The sequence below is a fragment of the Polypterus senegalus genome, chromosome 13 (assembly GCF_016835505.1).
Source record: "Polypterus senegalus isolate Bchr_013 chromosome 13, ASM1683550v1, whole genome shotgun sequence".
Lineage (NCBI taxonomy): Eukaryota > Metazoa > Chordata > Cladistia > Polypteriformes > Polypteridae > Polypterus > Polypterus senegalus.
In genome coordinates, this window is record NC_053166.1 from 131862053 (window position 1) to 131880641 (window position 18589).

Consider the following 18589-nt stretch of genomic DNA (forward strand, 5'->3'; position numbering starts at 1 on the left):
CTGCAATAAGCAGTTTCAGCAAATAAATGAATGAATTTTATACTAAACATTTTAACCACTATATTCTAACAGGATATGTTGACCATCGTAATTTATCAGAGGAATATGAATGCATGAGAACCTAATAAGTAATGACAACATAGTGTTACACATTTGCCCAATCCTTTACAGTCAACTTTACTCTTATTCAGCTGCATTAATTATTCCACACACCCCTAATGTTCATTTTATTGTTGATGAATATATTTATATAGATTGTGCGTGTGTGGGTTTTTAACTGTGCACTACGGTATGAAACAAGACTTTACTGAAATCCAGTGTACCTAAAAAATGACATACACACTCAGCAGCCTACACTCACACAAAGTGAGGTTAATTAAGAGCCATTAATTAACCTATCGAGCACCTTTGAGGATGTGGAGAGAAAACCTACACAACATAGCTAAGTATGTAACTTTCACATAGACAATGACTGGGCATTAAATTCAAACCATGAGGCAACAATACTAACTACTATGCCAGGTGTCTTCCCCTACATGATACAAAAAACAATAATTCTGAAAGCTATGAAACAGTACTGTTTCAGAACAAACTGTGTCTGTTAATCAAATAGTGAAATAAAGTATTGTCAATTATTATAACATTTAATTGTGAGTGCTAAACTGACCAAAAAACTATGTAAAAAAACTTTATAAGACCTATAAGCAATATCATCAAGGATAATGACCAAATTTTGGCACTTTAGCACACATATACAAATATTCTAAGTATAGACATTAATTTTATCCACTTTATACTGCGGATAATGCAGATTTTCTGCCGCTATTTACAGTACTTAAGACTTGAAAAAATGTGATATGTTATCAATGAAGAGGATGTATTAAACCAAACAGACAGAGGAAATACAACTTGCACCCTCTTGCTACATCTTACATCAAATAAAATACACTGCACAACACTAAGTTAGAAGTTAGTATGAAACTGGTAACAAGCACCATGTCATGAAACCCAGTCACAGTTAAGTGGCCATTAAACTCATTTTACCATTACAGAACAATGAATGAATCTCAATGAGCTGTATGTTTAACTTCTCACCTTTTCAACTTTAAATATCTCATTTGAATACTTGTAATTTATATAATTAATGTTTTGAAAAAGCATATACTCTTTCCTGTTCAGAAAAGCATAATTTTAATTAGGTTTTAATAACCAAAATACAGTTTCCTTAGTGGCCATACAAGATTTATGTATGGAATATCTAAACATCGCTTTTTTATTTATTTTAATAAAACGCATTTTCCATTCAACAGTTTTATGTTTTGATTTGAAGTAAAGAAACCAATACATACATACATATTCTAAATGCTTTTTTTCAGACTAGCTCAGGACTACTTCAAGTATTCTAAATGACAATGCAGACCAAGTTATTCATGGAATTGGAAAACCAAAGAACAATTCCGATTATAAAAAAAAAAAAAAAAAAAAAAAACCACCACCACCTTACTTTTGCAACACCTCAACTTGTTTCTGAAGTCCCTGTCGTTCTGTTTCTTCTATCATCAACTGCATCTCCTGGCTTTTGAGTTTGCGTTGTAGTTCTGAAACGTCTGCTTTTAAAACCCCTATTGTCTTGTTACAAAATACAAAAGTAGAAAAGGAAGAGTTACAAGCTGAAAATATAAAAACAGATCAGAAAATGTAACCCAGTTGCTAAAGGCATCCATCCCAATCATTTCCTCATTCCACTTCAAGGATCATGCGAAAAGTCAATATCCCATTGGGGGTTAACAAAGTATATCAAATCACATCAAAAACAATCATACAAAAAAGTTTTTTTTTACCCAAATGGGTTCCAACTTCAGAGAAATATAATTGCTATTTAGAACACAGATAAACAGAACAGAGATAGACATACATGTAACGTAATATGCTTTTGGGGTGCTTTGTGATGACAAATGATTTATTCATTATATAGTTCATACAATGTTTGAACTAAAAAACATTAATAAACAATTATATAATAAGCATGGGTTTACACTGTAGAGGAACTGTAATTTGTTTTCAAATGCTACACTAAAATACAAATTAAATAATGTATGGCTGTACAGAAAAAAAGCTAACTGGAAATTTAACCAGAATGAGAGTAACCAAACTCCTAAGGAAAAAGGGTGAAAATAATACATTTTCTTTTAGCAGATTTACAAACTAGCCTTTATTCTAAAGCAAGTGGCTGAGTCAACACCATTATCAATATAACAAGTGGCATTACAATCTACATCTCACAGAAATGTTCACATAACTTTCTAGGATTGTACACCAGGTAACAGTGTCCCCAATATTTGAACCTCTACAGAAGATCATATGTCCTTCATAAGCTAATCAAACTCATAAACCCACTTCTGATAGGCATTCAATCCTGCAACTCTGCTTAGCAAATTTTCAGGATGAGAACAAATATGAACCATCATGAAAAAATATTATATGCCTTAACAATTAAAGCTATAAATATTTTTTATTTCTCTGCTTTTAAAAAATAAACTCACTTAGAATAGTATTGATTTATACTATAGGATATTTCAATAGTATCATCTACTTTAAACATTCAGCTCCTATTTGGATAATCTGTGGTCTACAACGCAAGTAAAAATGTGATTTGTTTACCTCTGCCCTCTAGTTTTCTTTTAACAGCTTACCTTCACAGAATACTTGGTTATGGAAGTCACAATTATACAGTTGCACTCAGGTGAAGTATGATGTGATGTTGATATAAGGTGTGACAGAAAGCGCCATAATACTTTGTTGTACAATACAAAATTATATCAATATCAAATTACCCGAGTTAATGGTACATAGGAAAACAATCTTTACTTAGAGAAAAATTAAGATATACCTCTGTCATCATTTTTGTATTAAATATTGGATTATTGCATAATTTAAAAAAAATACACAATAGACAAACACTGTACAGACTTACAGTATATTCCCTTCACAAAAAAGTAACAGATGAAACCTAATGAAAGCAGAAAATTCAAAGCACTCCTTTAATAGTAAGTACAGGTTTCTAAGTACAACTTGTTTCAACAACAATAAAACTGCAGCCATTGTAATACTATAGAAGCAAATTTGAAGCCAAAGGCTTCTCTATTTACTGTCGCTGAACATTGCAAAAATGTAAACATTTCACAAATGTTTAACTGGTAACAAAGCTGCTTTCCCTTTGGAAACTGAAAATATTTGTTATGTGGAGTAAATTGTCATCATGATTATGTTTTATTAGAGTTACAAAAGAAACCTCTTGAATATTAAACCAAATCAAAATTAAATAATTACTTAGAAATGTACGTAGAAACAGTAACTGTGTGAATGGTCTGCCAATTTATTATACATGGTATATCACAAATCATTTTCCCTCTACTTAAAAAGCAGACTGACAAACTATCGACAACTACCCGATACACACTCCTACAAAAGCACACACATGGGACTGGGCAAAGACACCAATTAACAAAAATATGTAAAGCATAAAAACTTTCAAAAATAATTAAGTGAAGGATTATAAATCAAATCAAGAATTTCCTGGGAGCATCCCTTGCTTTTAGAACTGCATCAAATGCCTTTAGGCACATAGTCACACAGTTGTATAAGAAAATTGGCAGGTAATTTGTTCCAAATATATTTGGAGAAGTTGCCACAGTTATTTATAAATTCTGGCAGTCTTGCTTGCTTTTTTCTTAACAGGTAATAACAGTCAGCCTAGATGAGGTTGAGATCAGGGTAGTGTGGGTAACATTCTGTTTTGTTACAAAACTCCTGCTTGTTCTCTTTACTGAAAAAATACTTCTTTTTGAACTTGTGTGTTCTGAGACACTGTTCTGCTACCGAATGAAACTGCGACTGCGAATCATATGTTCGTACTTATCAGAAATGAAGATTCCATTACTTCTGACCAAATCACCATCTCAAGGGCTTATATACAGTGGTGTGAAAAACTATTTGCCCCCTTCCTAATTTCTTATTCTTTTGCATGTTTGTCACACAAAATGTTTCTGAACAAACACATTTAACCATTAGTCAAATATAACACAAGTAAACACAAAATGCAGTTTTTAAATGATGGTTTTTATTATTTAGGGAGAAAAAATCCAAACCTACATGGCCCTGTGTGAAAAAGTAATTGCCCCCTGAACCTAATAACTGGTTGGGCCACCCTTAGCAGCAATAACTGCAATCAAGCGTTTGCGATAACTTGCAATGAGTCTTTTACAGTGCTCTGGAGGAATTTTGGCCCACTCCTCTTTGCAGAATTGTTGTAATTCAGCTTAATTTGAGGGTTTTCTAGCACGAACCGCCTTTTTAAGGTCATGCCATAGCATCTCAATTGGATTCACGTCAGGACTTTGACTAGGCCACTCCAAAGTCTTCATTTTGTTTTTCTTCAGCCATTCAGAGGTGGATTTGCTGGTGTGTTTTGGGTCATTGTCCTGTTGCAGCACCCAAGATCGCTTCAGCTTGAGTTGACGAACAGATGGCCGGACATTCTCCTTCAGGATTTTTTGGTAGACAGTAGAATTCATGGTTCCATCTATCACAGCAAGCCTTCCAGGTCCTGAAGCAGCAAAACAACCCCAGACCATCACACTACCACCTCCATATTTTACTGTTGGTATGATGTTCTTTTTCTGAAATGCTGTGTTCCTTTTACGCCAGATGTAACGGGACATTTGCCTTCCAAAAAGTTCAACTTTTGTCTCATCAGTCCACAAGGTATTTTCCCAAAAGTCTTGGCAATCATTGAAATGTTTCTTAGCAAAATTGAGACGAGCCCTAATGTTCTTTTTGCTTAACAGTGGTTTGCATCTTGGAAATCTGCCATGCAGGCGTTTTTGCCCAGTCTCTTTCTTATGGTGGAGTCGTGAACACTGACCTTAATTGAGGCCTGCAGTTCTTTAGACGTTGTCCTGGGGTCTTTTGTGACCTCTCGGATGAGTCGTCTCTACGCTCTTGGGGTAATTTTGGTCGGCCGGCCACTCCTGGGAAGGTTCACCACTGTTCCATGTTTTTGCCATTTGTGGATAATGGCTCTCACTGTGGTTCGCTGGAGTCCTAAGGCTTTAGAAATGGCTTTATAACCTTTACCAGACTGATAGATCTCAATTACTTTTGTTCTCATTTGTTCCTGAATTTCTTTGGATCTTGGCAAGATGTCTAGCTTTTGAGGTGCTTTTGGTCTACTTCAGGCAGCTCCTATTTAAGTGATTTCTTGATTGAAACAGGTGTGGCAGTAATCAGGCCTGGGGGTGGCTACGGAAATTGAACTCAGGTGTGATACACCACAGTTAGGTTATTTTTAACAAGGGGGCAATTACTTTTTCACACAGGGCCATGTAGGTTTGGATTTTTTCTCCCTAAATAATAAAAACCATCATTTAAAAACTGCAATTTGTGTTTACTTGTGTTATATTTGACTAATGATTAAATGTGTTTGATGATCAGAAACATATTGTGTGACAAACATGCAAAAGAATAAGAAATTAGGAAGGGGGGAAATAGTTTTTCACACCACTGTATGTACTCACTAACTTCCATAAGCAGTCAAGGATAAAAATTACCTGGTCCTGGTGATATGTTAGATTTCAGCCAATATAACCAAAGCTGTACTCCTTTCTCTATAATTTCTAAATCCATCAGTACCACCTTAGTAGTCTTTTACTGCTGGCAGAATATCCACTTCTTCACATGTGAAGATTTCATATAAATGCAAGTTTTGATCATCTGCTATTTCACTGACTACATTTTTTAATTCCCCTTTACTATGGCCGATACACTACTATCTCCTTGACTGTTCTTTTATAACAAAAATACAGAAAGAATCTCTTTGGGTTATCTTTCGCCTTATCTACAATATTCCTCTCTAACTACCATTTACATTTCTAATATCTTTCCTAATGGTCACCCTCATGCTTTCATGCGCCCCAAGATCCACATTGCAGTTATCAGTTTTATATTCCTCATACAGCTGTTTTTACCATTGCAGCATCTTTTTATCTCCTGACTTGCCCACTGCAGAGTCTTTTTACATTTTCCAATTTTTGGGATGCATCTGTCCAGCATTATATGTAAAATGGCTTTTAAACTTGTCCACTGTTCCTTAACTGTCTCCATACCTAAAAGCATATCCCAGTTTATCCCATTTAGGCTTCTCCATATTACTTTAAAGTTTGCCTTACCAAAGCTAAACTTAACAGTTTTAAAGTTTTTGCATCTGTGCTCTGCCAAATCACTGAGAAATACACTGTATTATGGTCAGTTGACCCTAGCTGTTCAAATACCTCTACAACCCCAATTCTAGTCTGCTTATTACAAAATACTAAATCTAGACAGGATTCCCCTCACACTGATGCATTAACATGCTGCGTTATAACACAGTCACTGATTAGGTCTATAAACTCCTGCTCTTGTACTCCACTATTGGCAAAGGTAGCCCGTTAATATTCAGGTAGTTAAAGTCCCCCATAACTAGAACATCCCCATGTAAACTTGTCTTTTTAATATTACTAAATAGATGCACATTTAAAATACTATCTGCATTGGGAAGTCTATAACCTACTCTTAAAATAAGGCCTCTTTTCTCAATGCTTTTCAAACAAATTCAGATGTCCTCATTAAGGTGAAGCTCCTTTTAAGTTCTACCTTTCCTAAGAAATGTTTATCTATCTATGTTATACTCATCCCCATTAAGCCAGATTTTAAATTAACTCTTACACAGCAGTAGCACAATAAACTACACAGACTCAACACTTCTTCCAATTCAACTCGTTAGGATGACATCAGCACGACACATTCTCCAATGAGCAAATGTTACTTTCTCTACCAAAATACAAACATTTTTGTGACATTTAACTTTTTAGAACATAAATGTTTTGGAAACACGAGATATTTTCTTTCTATTGATACACTAATGGGCAGCACAGTGACGCAGTGGGTAGCGCTGCTGCCTTGCAGTTAGGAGACCCAGGTTTACTACCCGGGTCCTCCCTGCATGGAGTTTGCATGTTCTCCCTCTGTCTGCGTGGGTTTCCTCCAGGTACTCCGGTTTCCTCCCACAGTCCAAAGACATGCAGGGTAGGTGCATTGCCAATTCTAAATTGTCCCTAGTGTGTGCTTGGTGTGTGGGTGTGTGTGCCCTGAGGTGGGCTGGCGTCCTGCCCAGGGTTTGTTTCCTGCCTTGTGCCCTGTGTTGGCTGGGATTGGCTCCAGCAGACCCCCCGTGACCCTGTAGTTAGGATATAGCGGGATGGGTAATGGATGGATGACACACTAATGCAGATGTTACTATAGTGAAATTCAGCTATTAGATCACAATTGCGCAAATATCAGTTAGGAATAAAAATGCGTAATAAATTTATTATTTTGGGTGCCAAGTTTCAAACCCTCTGTGTCCTTCCTTTCTGACAGATTTATTATTTATTTAATTAAGACTTTCATTGATCTGCTGAAAATGAGAGTAAACTGGTGGCGTTTATAAGCCACAATTCAATCACTCTTAAAAATTAATAGGATTTGAAAAGCAAATCTGAATTCAGTAGAGTGTTTGAGATATACCTCATTGGCTTCTGCAAGCTTAGATTCTTTTTCTTGAATTGTTTTGCTCTGCTCCCCAAGCGTCTTTCTGAAAGACTGATTAAGCTCCATTTGCTCCTTTAGCTTCTGATCCATTTCATTTTCTCTCTCCTCAAGCTTCTTAATACGAGAGATCAGTTCACGGTTCCGATCTGCTTCACGCTGTGAAGAAAGAAATCATAATAAGCTAAAATTATTTTATGACAGACTACTTTCACAACCAGAAAGATTAATTAGTTTGTTCATTAAACATAGCATCAGTTTCAGCCAATATATTAAAGAGGGGAAAAATGCATCAACCATAACTTAAAATAACTACTATTAATATCAGGGAAGTAAAAACACAGACATTTTGACTACATATTTAAATTCCCATTTTAAGGCCATAAATACATTAAAAAAAAACTTGAATTGTCTAAAAATATATTTAAAAAAACTGTTTTGCAATAAAAATCCTATGTTAACAAGTCTCATATTTTAGTTTAAATTAGAAAAAAAAAATTCTAACACTGAAACTGAATTTTCTGCTACACATTTAATATGAGCATGAAGGCACAAGTCTTTCCTGCTCTGAATATTTAACCCACAGTAGTACACTGAAAAACAGCTGTAAACAAAAATAATAATCTTCAGCAAGCTAGAACGCTTTGAGCTTTGAGTTTGATGTAGGGCAAAAATGTCACTGGCCAATAAAGCTTTGAGTTTTATCAGATACAAAAAATTGCTAGTCAAGAATGAGTGCTCATGTCTACAAAGACACCTGCAAACAAAAAGATATCCAAAAGGACATTCATTAATGCTTGCAACTATAACCTGAACTCTAATTCCAACTGACAAGAAGGACATTTGTAAGCAGACACTGGATCAGTAACTGGAAGGGACATTGATTCAATCTCCAGAGGGTATGATCTCTTTTACAATTAGGAGCATGCATCACTTCTATATCATTGAAGAGGAAGCTGATCCCGATATTTGGAAAAAGAAAACGCATTCTTTAGGCCTGGAAGCTAGACATCCTGAACTCCAAGTGTACTTATAAAGATAATTAATCTACCAAATCAAGTAAAAATCACTGTAGATGACATACCTCAAAATCCATGGCACTGCTCTGTGCTGCTTTCTCCAGTTCAATACGAGCTCGCTTATGGCTAAGCTCCATTTGCTTTTTTTCTTGATCCATTTGCAGAAGTTGTGACTTAGAGTGCAGTTTTTCTGCCTGCTCTTCCAGCTGAAGAAAATACAGTAACCGAAAAGAAAGACTCACTAACACTTTCCAAAATATGCATGTTCTAAAGAAAATAGATTGTCTACTCACTGATTGTGGAGTGAGTTGTCCTTAACAGACTGACAAATTAAACTCCACTAACAACTTGTCAAAGTTTATGTATAGCCAAATGGAAATCTAAAGATTTTTTTTCTGCAAAACAGGAATGGCAGGTGGCAAGTGCATAGCCAACTTCCAAACCTTTTGGCAAAGGATGAAACAATATATTTCAAAACACACTGGACAGGATTGTGGTAGCAGTAAATAATATAAAAGATGCCAAACTAAAATATTCTATTTACAGGAAGAATGTAGGCAGAGCAGTGCAAACCTTAAACAAAATGGATATATCCAAACATACCTGAAGCCATCTAAACATTGCTATAGACAAATTAATTAGAAGCAGAATATAAAACTAAGATGGGCAAGGTCAGAGAGATACATCCTTTATGAGTAACAGAAATTCATTGTATCTCAGTATTTCTGCTATGATTAATAAATCATTAATAAAGATTCTGTTTTTATAAGTTATTATTTCTTGAAATATTCATCTAGAATTATATGTCTTTAAACAAAAATTACTCTTTTGATTCAGACATTAAAGAAGAGAAAATAAGTTGGAACATATTTTAACCTTTTATCTGGAGAAACAATGCATATAATGCAGCGATGAACAGAAAAGAGGCTTGTCTGTCTGATGCTTTGTGCTTTACATACCATGACAAAATAGAAAAAGGGGATGAAAATGCGGCTGAACTCCTTATTGAAGCTTTGTACAGTACTGGATCATTCAGGAGGCACGTTATTGGATTTCAGAAAAAAATGGCAAACAAGTGCTGGACAGTCGTCATGCAGTCACTAAATTTGCCAGGCCCAGTAATTTTCACTCATTGAAATTCATATTCAGAACCTGCAGCTGGCAAGTCTGACATACCCTCTGAACAGAAATGTGTAATGATTTATCAGTTTTAGATAGCAAAGAGATTGTTAGCTAATCTGTGCCTCCAATGCCTTTAAACTCAAGTTTATACTAGTTAAGTATTTAATGAAGACACACCATTTGTTTTCTCTGTGATTCCAGAAATTAAATTTACTCGTCACACTTTAGTGTGGGTTCAGTGCATTTTAATCAACTTTCTTACAGTACATTCTTCTCCAGTATTCAAACCAATTCATGTCAAAGTTCCTCCTAATGATTTTTCTCCCTATAATGCATTTTTGCATTCTATAATTATTTATTTAGTTTCTTCTATAGAGATTCAGCCCCATGATATATTGTAATTGTGTCCATTCTGAAAACCACCTTGGGCTGATGAATGCTGTCAATGTCAATATGTACAAACTAACCTGCATTCGTTGCTGATAGAAAAGTTGTAAACCGCTGCCTTCCAACACACTGTGTTGCTTTTGAGTCTTCTGAGACAAGAAAATGTTAAAGGATTTCAAAGTAGAAAAAACTGTGGTCTCATCTTCCATGTTCTCCATGTCTATAATTATGATTCCCTGCTGTTTAGTAAAAACCTATTCAGAAAACATAAAATGAAAAAATATAAATTTCTGTTCAGAACTGTGGGTAAATATTGTTCATATACCAATCTTAGCAGCTATTACATTACAATTACATTCTGGCTATCTTCTAAAACCATGCATTAAATTAGGTACTTCAACTCAACACTGGGAAGCAGCAACAATGATATAGGGAATACCACATAAAGCCATCCTATGAAGTACAGTATGATTGATGCTCAGCAATATGGCCGTTGCTTGTTGACTCAATGGGCACCAAGGTTCAAAGTCTGAAAGAAGCCTTTTGTCATTTCTTTGTGGTGCCAACATGCTTCAAATGAACCTCCCTCAGTGTTTCAAGAAAAATGACAAACACAGTTTTTAACCACATGGAGCTGGGATAAAAGATTAAAAGGAGCATCAGCATCTGTAAAGCGGCAGAAGTCAATGAACTAAGGGATCACATAAAGGATGGAATGGGAAGAAACAAGATATATGTAGAGGTGGAAGTAAGAAAAATTCTTAATGTGATATATACAAGATGAGTAAAAAAAAAAAAAAGGAATAATCAAAAAAAATGACACCAAGATGCCATGCAGCAGACAAAGTTGTGATGATATCATCACTAACAGTAAATAAACAACAGGATATTTTTACTGAATTAAATTTACATGTGTGACTTTACTTGAGTAGATTATGTAAGGAATTATACTCGTTAAATGTAAATACTTTAAAATTTGTATTCATTTAGTATATTTATTTAGAAATAATCTTACTTTGTTACATTTTCAAAGCACATCGTTGCAAAGTACAATTGCCTGGTTATATTCAAAATCCAGAGTTTTTAACTTTCTTTTAACTTTCATAGCCAGACTTGCATTAGCAGAAAAAACTACATTAAGCGTCTTGTTTTAGACATTCTGCTATACCAAGTGATTTTTGTTTTCCTTTTTAAAAAAATGTCAATATGTAAGCATAGTTTAATGGCAAGGATGACACTGACGCACAATCTCCTTCAGCATGCAGTGCTTGCCTGTCTGCAACATTAGCACAACATGAAAATGCTCTGCTTGTGTAACTAGTTTGATTTTAATTGTTCTTGTGGTACAATCTGGACTTTAAAGAGTTTGTGAACATATGACACAAAGTGTGCAAAAATACAGGACAAATCACAACCCTTAATGATTCTATATGGCACAGAGTATTGTAAAAACATTCAATTTATCATGTGGGTCAACTAAATGTGTAGTCTGTGGACTTCATTGCTCTTTGTAATAATTGTCTGCCTATGGCGCTTGGAATAGAAGCTTGAACATAAAACTTATGAGAAACACAAAATGAAATACTTGATTGAACGATGTAAACAAGTGAAAAATCACAAACATCTAATAATGATAATATATGCTCAAGTTTCACACTATTCCTATTGATTACCTGTTTCAGTTCAAAAGAATACACTTTCCTGTAAAACTGTGTTTTGCAATGACCATCAACAAAAGCAGAGTCTCCAGGAAAAGCAGAAATTGACTTAAACCAAGTATGTTTGACTCATCTGCAATTGTTATATAGCATGTTCATGGTCCAGTGCCCTAACAATAATATTATTACTTATTTTTTAACTGATGTCTTTATCCAAGGTAACTTCGAACATTTGAGATACAACTGGATGAAATTTCTTTTGGTTTTTCCAGTTGGATTACTGGGAGGCAAAGTGACTTGCTTAAGGTCACACATTGTCAGTAGCAGGATCTGAATCCGGAACTTCAGGCTTTGAAGTCCTAGGTCCACAGCCTTAACTATAACATCCAACTGTCTGCCAATAACGTCAGTCTGGAGTAAAATCTATACAGATATTGCATAGATAAAAGGACGTAGTTATTTACATAATACTTCTGATATATCCAATTAACTGATGGCACTATCTGCGGTGGGCTGGCACCCTGCCTGGGATTTCTTCCTGCCTTGTGCCCTGTGCTGGCTAGGAAAGGCTCCAGCAGACCCAGCTGACCCTGTGTTAGGATATAGCGGGTTGGAAAATGACTGATTGACTGATGGCACTATAACAGAGATCCACTGTCTTATGAAATTGACATGGCAAAGTCAGGAAATACAACTAATACAGCATAAAATTATAAATAAAATAAAAAAAAAAGCCATAGTTAATTGTAGTGAAAATACTGTACTGCAATATATTTCTCACAACCACTTACTGCTGCAAACAAAGCAGTGCCCAGTCATTCAAAAAGATAGCTGGTATAACAGATGGAACCATATTTAAAAAGGTGGTCACCTTCAGTACATAATACATACAGTATATACCACTTAGTAAATTTGTGTAGAGTGCCTTGGTAAGTTTGTAAAATTAAGCAATTATTTGCTTTATAAGAATATGTGTGCTTGCAAAAAATTTTGGTTTTACCATCTGAGCGTAGTTAGAGAAAAAAAACCTAACACTAAGAATTTTAATGGCGAGTGCATAGTGGCTACATTTCACGTAACATGCAACACCCAAGAATTGGTCGCATAAAGGGATCAGCAAAAAAAACTCCTTTGACATTACATTAGTGACACACTTGCTGCATTCATCTAAGCACATGTGTTTGAAAAGCCAATTTATCTACAAGTGTCCACAGTAAGTTTATAAATCATCAACAGGCCAATAAATACATAGAGAAGGAATAATGATTCAGTGATACAAATGTATTTGGCAGTTTGAATCTACTACATAATAAAAACAGTAAGGTCTGTGTGTCCAGTCCCTTGGAGAAATTCGACTGGTCAGTTTGGCTTTGAGGTGAATGGTCATTTTAACTTTGGTGACGTAGCAAAAAAGGAAGAGAGAGTGTGAGACATACAAGAAGGAATAAAGGCATATGAGGCATGCTGAAAGAGTCACATTCAAAGACAGCAAGTATAAAATTGGACAGGAGGCAAGAAAGGTGACTTGAAAATAATGACAGAGTCTGAGAAGCAGGCTTTATGGGAACATCCTCAGGAACGGAGGGCTGGGTAAGACACGTTCAGACACACATACACACACAAATACAGTGGTACGGGGCAAAAGGTACACATAAGCCAAGAGACAGAATAATTTAAAAATATTTGCGATTACCTGTCTTTGACAAGTACTATGACTAGTAATTAATAGATGCTGAAGATTAGCTATAACCCAGAAAAATCAGTAAATATCATGCTGTAGCAAAGTTGGTGCTATTTAAAATATGGAACAGTCTCCAATAAGAAAAGGTACTACGCATAGCCATACTAAGTCGCTCCAAAACTGCAAGACCAACAAAATAATGAATTTCTTTCTTACACAACCAATCCAAATTGGCCTCCATATATTAGAAAGCTTTGGCTGTACTGTATTATGTACAAGAATCTTTAATTCCCCTTCCTTCCTTTTCAACATTAAAGTTAGGCAGTATCAGACAATTAAGACATTCCTAAAACATACAGTATCAGCTAATGCTATCCTTTATTTAGATCATCTATAAATGATAATGTATAGATGGTAACAAAACTGTCAAACAGCAGTGAGATCTTAATTTTAAGAAGAATCTGGCACATAAAATAATGCCAGCTTAGCTCCTCCTTTCTTGCTCTGTTCATAACTTGAGGTAGCCTAGTATACATTAAAGATTTATTTTGTCCACATATTAGGAACCTTTTCAAGTCCCAAAGAACCAACTTCATATGCAAAGAACTCTTCCCAGAATGATATGGTTCTTTGTGGAACCACACAACCCAGTATAGTGCTATTGATGAACGGTTTATCTTTAAGAATGTATGGTGAATACACATATATATCAGGGCCAAGCTAGCATCCCCAACCCACCTAACCTGCATGTCTCGAATATCACACCATGCACACATTTTCCAACTTATTCCAAAATGAGTTTATTTTACCATGAGTTTAAAAAGCAGGGAAAAAATTGTCAATGGAACTTTTAAATTATGAAAAAGTCAGTCATTTTCCAACCCGCTATATCCTAACTACAGGGTCACAGGGGTCTACTGGAGCCAATCCCAGCCAACACTGGGCACAAGGCAGGAACAAACCCCAGGCAGGGCGCACGCACACACCAGGGACAATTTAGGACCGCCAATGCACCTAACATGCATGTCTTTGGACTGTGGGATGAAACCAGAGCAGCCGGAGGAAACCCACGTAGACACGGGGAGAACATGCAAACTCCACGCAGGGAGGACCTGGGAAGCGAACCTAGGCCTCCTTACTGCGAGGCAGCAGGGCTACCACTGTGCCACCGTGCTGCCCATTATGGAAAAGTATACATGTTAATTTAAGATTTAGGCTATAAGATTGTATTCGGAACAACTTATGATATGCAACTTGACATATGATATAAATGCTGTATGTAGCATTATGCTTTAAGTTTCGACTGCCTCCCCCAAGACAAAATGACAAACTCCACCTATAAAGAGGCAGCAGCAATAAACGTTGTGCCTCCCTAGATGAATGTCATGTATAATTAAAAACGTATGTGATTATTCTGCTTAGACTTGGTGAAATCCATAAACATGAATAAAAACAGTATTTTACAGCACATAACACCTGATCAAAACTTTGTTTTAAATGTGGGCAAAATGGTTAACCATTTATTATTGTATTTTTCTTGTTTTTGTGTGTGTGTAAGGTAGCACACGCAGACTCCATTCAGGGACTGAATGGATGCTACTGTGGACCCCATGATGGCTTACTATCTGCAGCTATATCTGGTCACTAAGTGAATAATGCACTCCTACAACTACTTGGGGGTCTACATAAATTATAGGTTGGACTGGTCTTACAACACAGAGAAGCCATATAAAAAAGGACCGAGCAGGCTCTGCTAGGATAGTATGTGCAGACTTCGTACAGGGACTAAATAGAAACTAAGAGAATTGTCTTCAACTTAACATAAGCACAACCAAGGAACCGGTTATTGACTTTCGCTGGACCACTCGCTCACTATTCAGGGATTAGATATGGAGGTTGTGCACTCCTACAGTTACTTTAAGGTCCACAGCAGTGACAGGTTGGGCTGGTCACCTAACACGGAGGTGCTATATAAGACAAGGCAGAGCAGGCGTTTATGTCTAAGAGAGAGACGCTGACACCTGGTAAGTGCAACACCCTCAAAACCTTTTAAATTGTCCCCTTTTTCTTTTACACCTCTCAGACCAAAGCAATCAAGCTCATCTCATAAAAAGCAGACGTAACGCACATGGCTGCATAATCGAATCCTGCAATTAATATCACAGTGCACATGTATAATACAGGCTCTGCCAGTTTAGAACTTGCTGACTCCTAACGGGGACTGAGTGGGGTGTCTCCGGTAGCCAGCTATGGCCTGCCATCTCGTGTACCGCGAGTTACCACCTTACGCCCATTGCCGCCCGAAAAGGCATTAGTCTCTTGCCAAGTTTAAATACATTTAACCGGGGTTGAAAACCAACAGATTCTAATGTTGCTGGAGATTCTGTAGTGTGGTTTACTGCCAGCAACGCTGTTACAGGGCAGTGTGTTCGTGATCTGTATGTATCGCCTCTCCCTAGCATCAGCCAAGCTGTTGTCCGTGTATGTTGAGCTCTCTTATGCGTATCAGTGCCTGCCTAGCTGAGTTTGGTGTCTATGTATAACTTCATGTGTGTCTCACGGCGGGATACTGCTCAAGTCCTATTTAGTGAGCTAGCAGTCAGCCGCAATATTAGCATACGTGCATTACAGACACATTTCAAGAGGTCTCCCTTGGTCTGGCCATTGACGAAGTACCGACCAAAGCATTGCAAAACAGTTTGTAACTGCACTGCGTGACACTGTCACATGAAGTCTGATCTCCAGGAAGAAACACGCGCGAAACAGAGAGGCCAAAACAAGAAACAAGACACCCATTGCTGAACTCCAACATGAGAACTGAAAACTGTTAACAGTAGGCAAAGTTATTTCCTGTCCATTTTTCCAACAGCAATAACTTAAACCAAAACCAACACGCGTCAAAATATGCATCATATTTACCTCTTCTTCCCGGCTTGGATCTCCCTCCTCTACCAAAAATATGTCTCGCTAACGCAAATTATCGCGAGCTTTACTTCACGTTTACCGTAATTACTAGAATAGGTGGATTCCTATTGTCGTTTACCGTAAATAATAGCTAGTTTGTGTATTATCGGCGCAATTCTGTAATTTCGCATTTCAACAGGATAGTCAATCTTTTTCATTATAAAAAGCAGGCATAAAATTGCGTATGTTTTTTATTTGCAATGAATCAGAATATGTACCTAATGGGAAATCACACACTCTACTTTCTCTCTACAAGGAAAAAAAGAATTAAAAAAAATCATACTCACTTAGTGGACCAGAGCATAAGTAAATGGCAGTACCTAATATATATCACTAGCAAAATACCCGCGCTTCACAGCGGAGAAGTAGTGTGTTAAAGAAGCAATGAAAAAGAAAAGGAAACATTTTGAAAATAACGTAACATGATTGTCAATGTAATTGTTTTGCCACTGTTATGAGTGATGAGTGTTGCTGTCATATATACTGCTCAAAAGAATTAAAGGAACACTTTTTAATCAGAGTATAGCATAAAGTCAATGAAACTTATGGGATATTAATCTGGTCAGTTAAGTAGCAGAGGGGGTTGTTAATCAGTTTCAGCTGCTGTGGTGTTAATGAAATTAACAACAGATGCACTAGAGGGGCAACAATGAGATGACCCCCAAAACAGGAATGGTTTAACAGGTGGAGGCCACTGACATTTTTCCCTCCTCATCTTTTCTGACTGTTTCTTCACTAGTTTTGCATTTGGCTACAGTCAGTGTCACTACTGGTAGCATGAGGCGATACCTCGACCCAACAGAGGTTGCACAGGCAGTCCAACTTCTCCAGGATGGCACATCAATATGTGTCATTACCAGAAGGTTTGCTGTGTCTCCCTGCACAGTCTCAAGGGCATGGAGGAGATTGTAGGAGACAAGCAGTTACTCTAGGAGAGCTGGAGAGGGCCATAGAAGGTCCATAACCCATCAGCAGGACCAGTATCTGCTCCTTTGGGCAAGGAGGAACAGGATGAGCACTGCCAGAGCCCTACAAAATGACCTCCAGCAGGCCACTGGTGTGAATGTCTCTGACCAAACAACCAGAAAGACTTCATGAGGGTGACCCAAGGGCCCCATGTCCTCTAATGGGCCCTGAGCTCACTGCCCAGCAGCATGCAGCTCGATTGGCATTCGCCATAGAATACCAGAATTGGCAGATGCACCACTGGTGCCCTGTGCTTTTTACAGATGAAAGCAGGTTCACCCTGAGCATGTGACAGAAGTGAAAGGGTCTGGAGAAGCCATGGAGAACATTATGCTGCCTGTAACATCATTCAGCATGAGCAGTTTGGTGGTGGGTTAATGATTGTCTGGGGAGGCATATCCATGGAGGGTCACACAGACCGCTACAGGCTTGACAAAGGCACCTTGGCTGCCATTAGAAATCAGGATGAAATCCTTGGACCCATTGTCAGACCCTATGCTGGTACAGTGGCTCCTGGTGCACGACAATTCCTGGCCTCATGTGGTGAGAGTATGCAGGCAGTTCCTGGAGGATGAAGGAATTGATACCATTGACTGGCCACCACACTTTCCTGACCTAAATCCAATAGAACACCTCTGGGACATTATGTTTTGGTCCATCCAATGCCACCAGGTTGCACCTCACACTGTCCAGGAGCTCAGTGATGCCCTGGTCCAGATCTGGGAGGAGATCCCCCACAACACCATCTGTCCTCTCATTAGAAGCATGCACCGATGTTGTCAGGCATGTATACAAGAACACAGGGGCCATACAAAGTGCTGCGTACAATTTTGAGTTGCTGCAATTAAATTTTGGCAAAATGGACTAGCCTGCCACATGATTTTTTCACTCTGATTTTTGGGGCGTCTTTGAATTCAGGGCTCTGTAGGTTGATCATTTTCATTTCCATCAAACAATGTGGCATCCTTTCGTTCCTAACACATTACCCAGTCCATATCAGTAGAGATATCCAGCAGGATTTTTTCCCTATTGAGATCTGATGTGCTTTCAAAATGTTCCTTTAATTTTTTTGAGCAGTTTATATATACATATATATATATATATACATATATATATACACATACATCCACATATATATACATATATATCTACATATACACACATACATA

At 37.1% G+C, this 18589-nt stretch overlaps 1 protein-coding gene across 1 annotated transcript in view; it reads right to left on the reverse strand.

Annotated features, from left to right (window-relative positions):
• mad1l1 (mitotic arrest deficient 1 like 1) overlaps window positions 1–16472 on the reverse strand; it is an 898611-nt gene extending 882139 nt beyond the window's left edge. The window contains exons 1-5 of the mRNA XM_039774048.1: window positions 16410–16472; window positions 10232–10405; window positions 8708–8848; window positions 7603–7782; window positions 1505–1629 (exon numbers count right to left, since the gene is read on the reverse strand). Of these exons, the coding sequence (XP_039629982.1) occupies window positions 1505–1629; window positions 7603–7782; window positions 8708–8848; window positions 10232–10369 (584 nt within the window). The 5' untranslated portion in view covers window positions 10370–10405; window positions 16410–16472. The remainder of the gene's footprint in view (window positions 1–1504; window positions 1630–7602; window positions 7783–8707; window positions 8849–10231; window positions 10406–16409) is intronic.
• Window positions 16473–18589: the final 2117 nt, after the last annotated feature.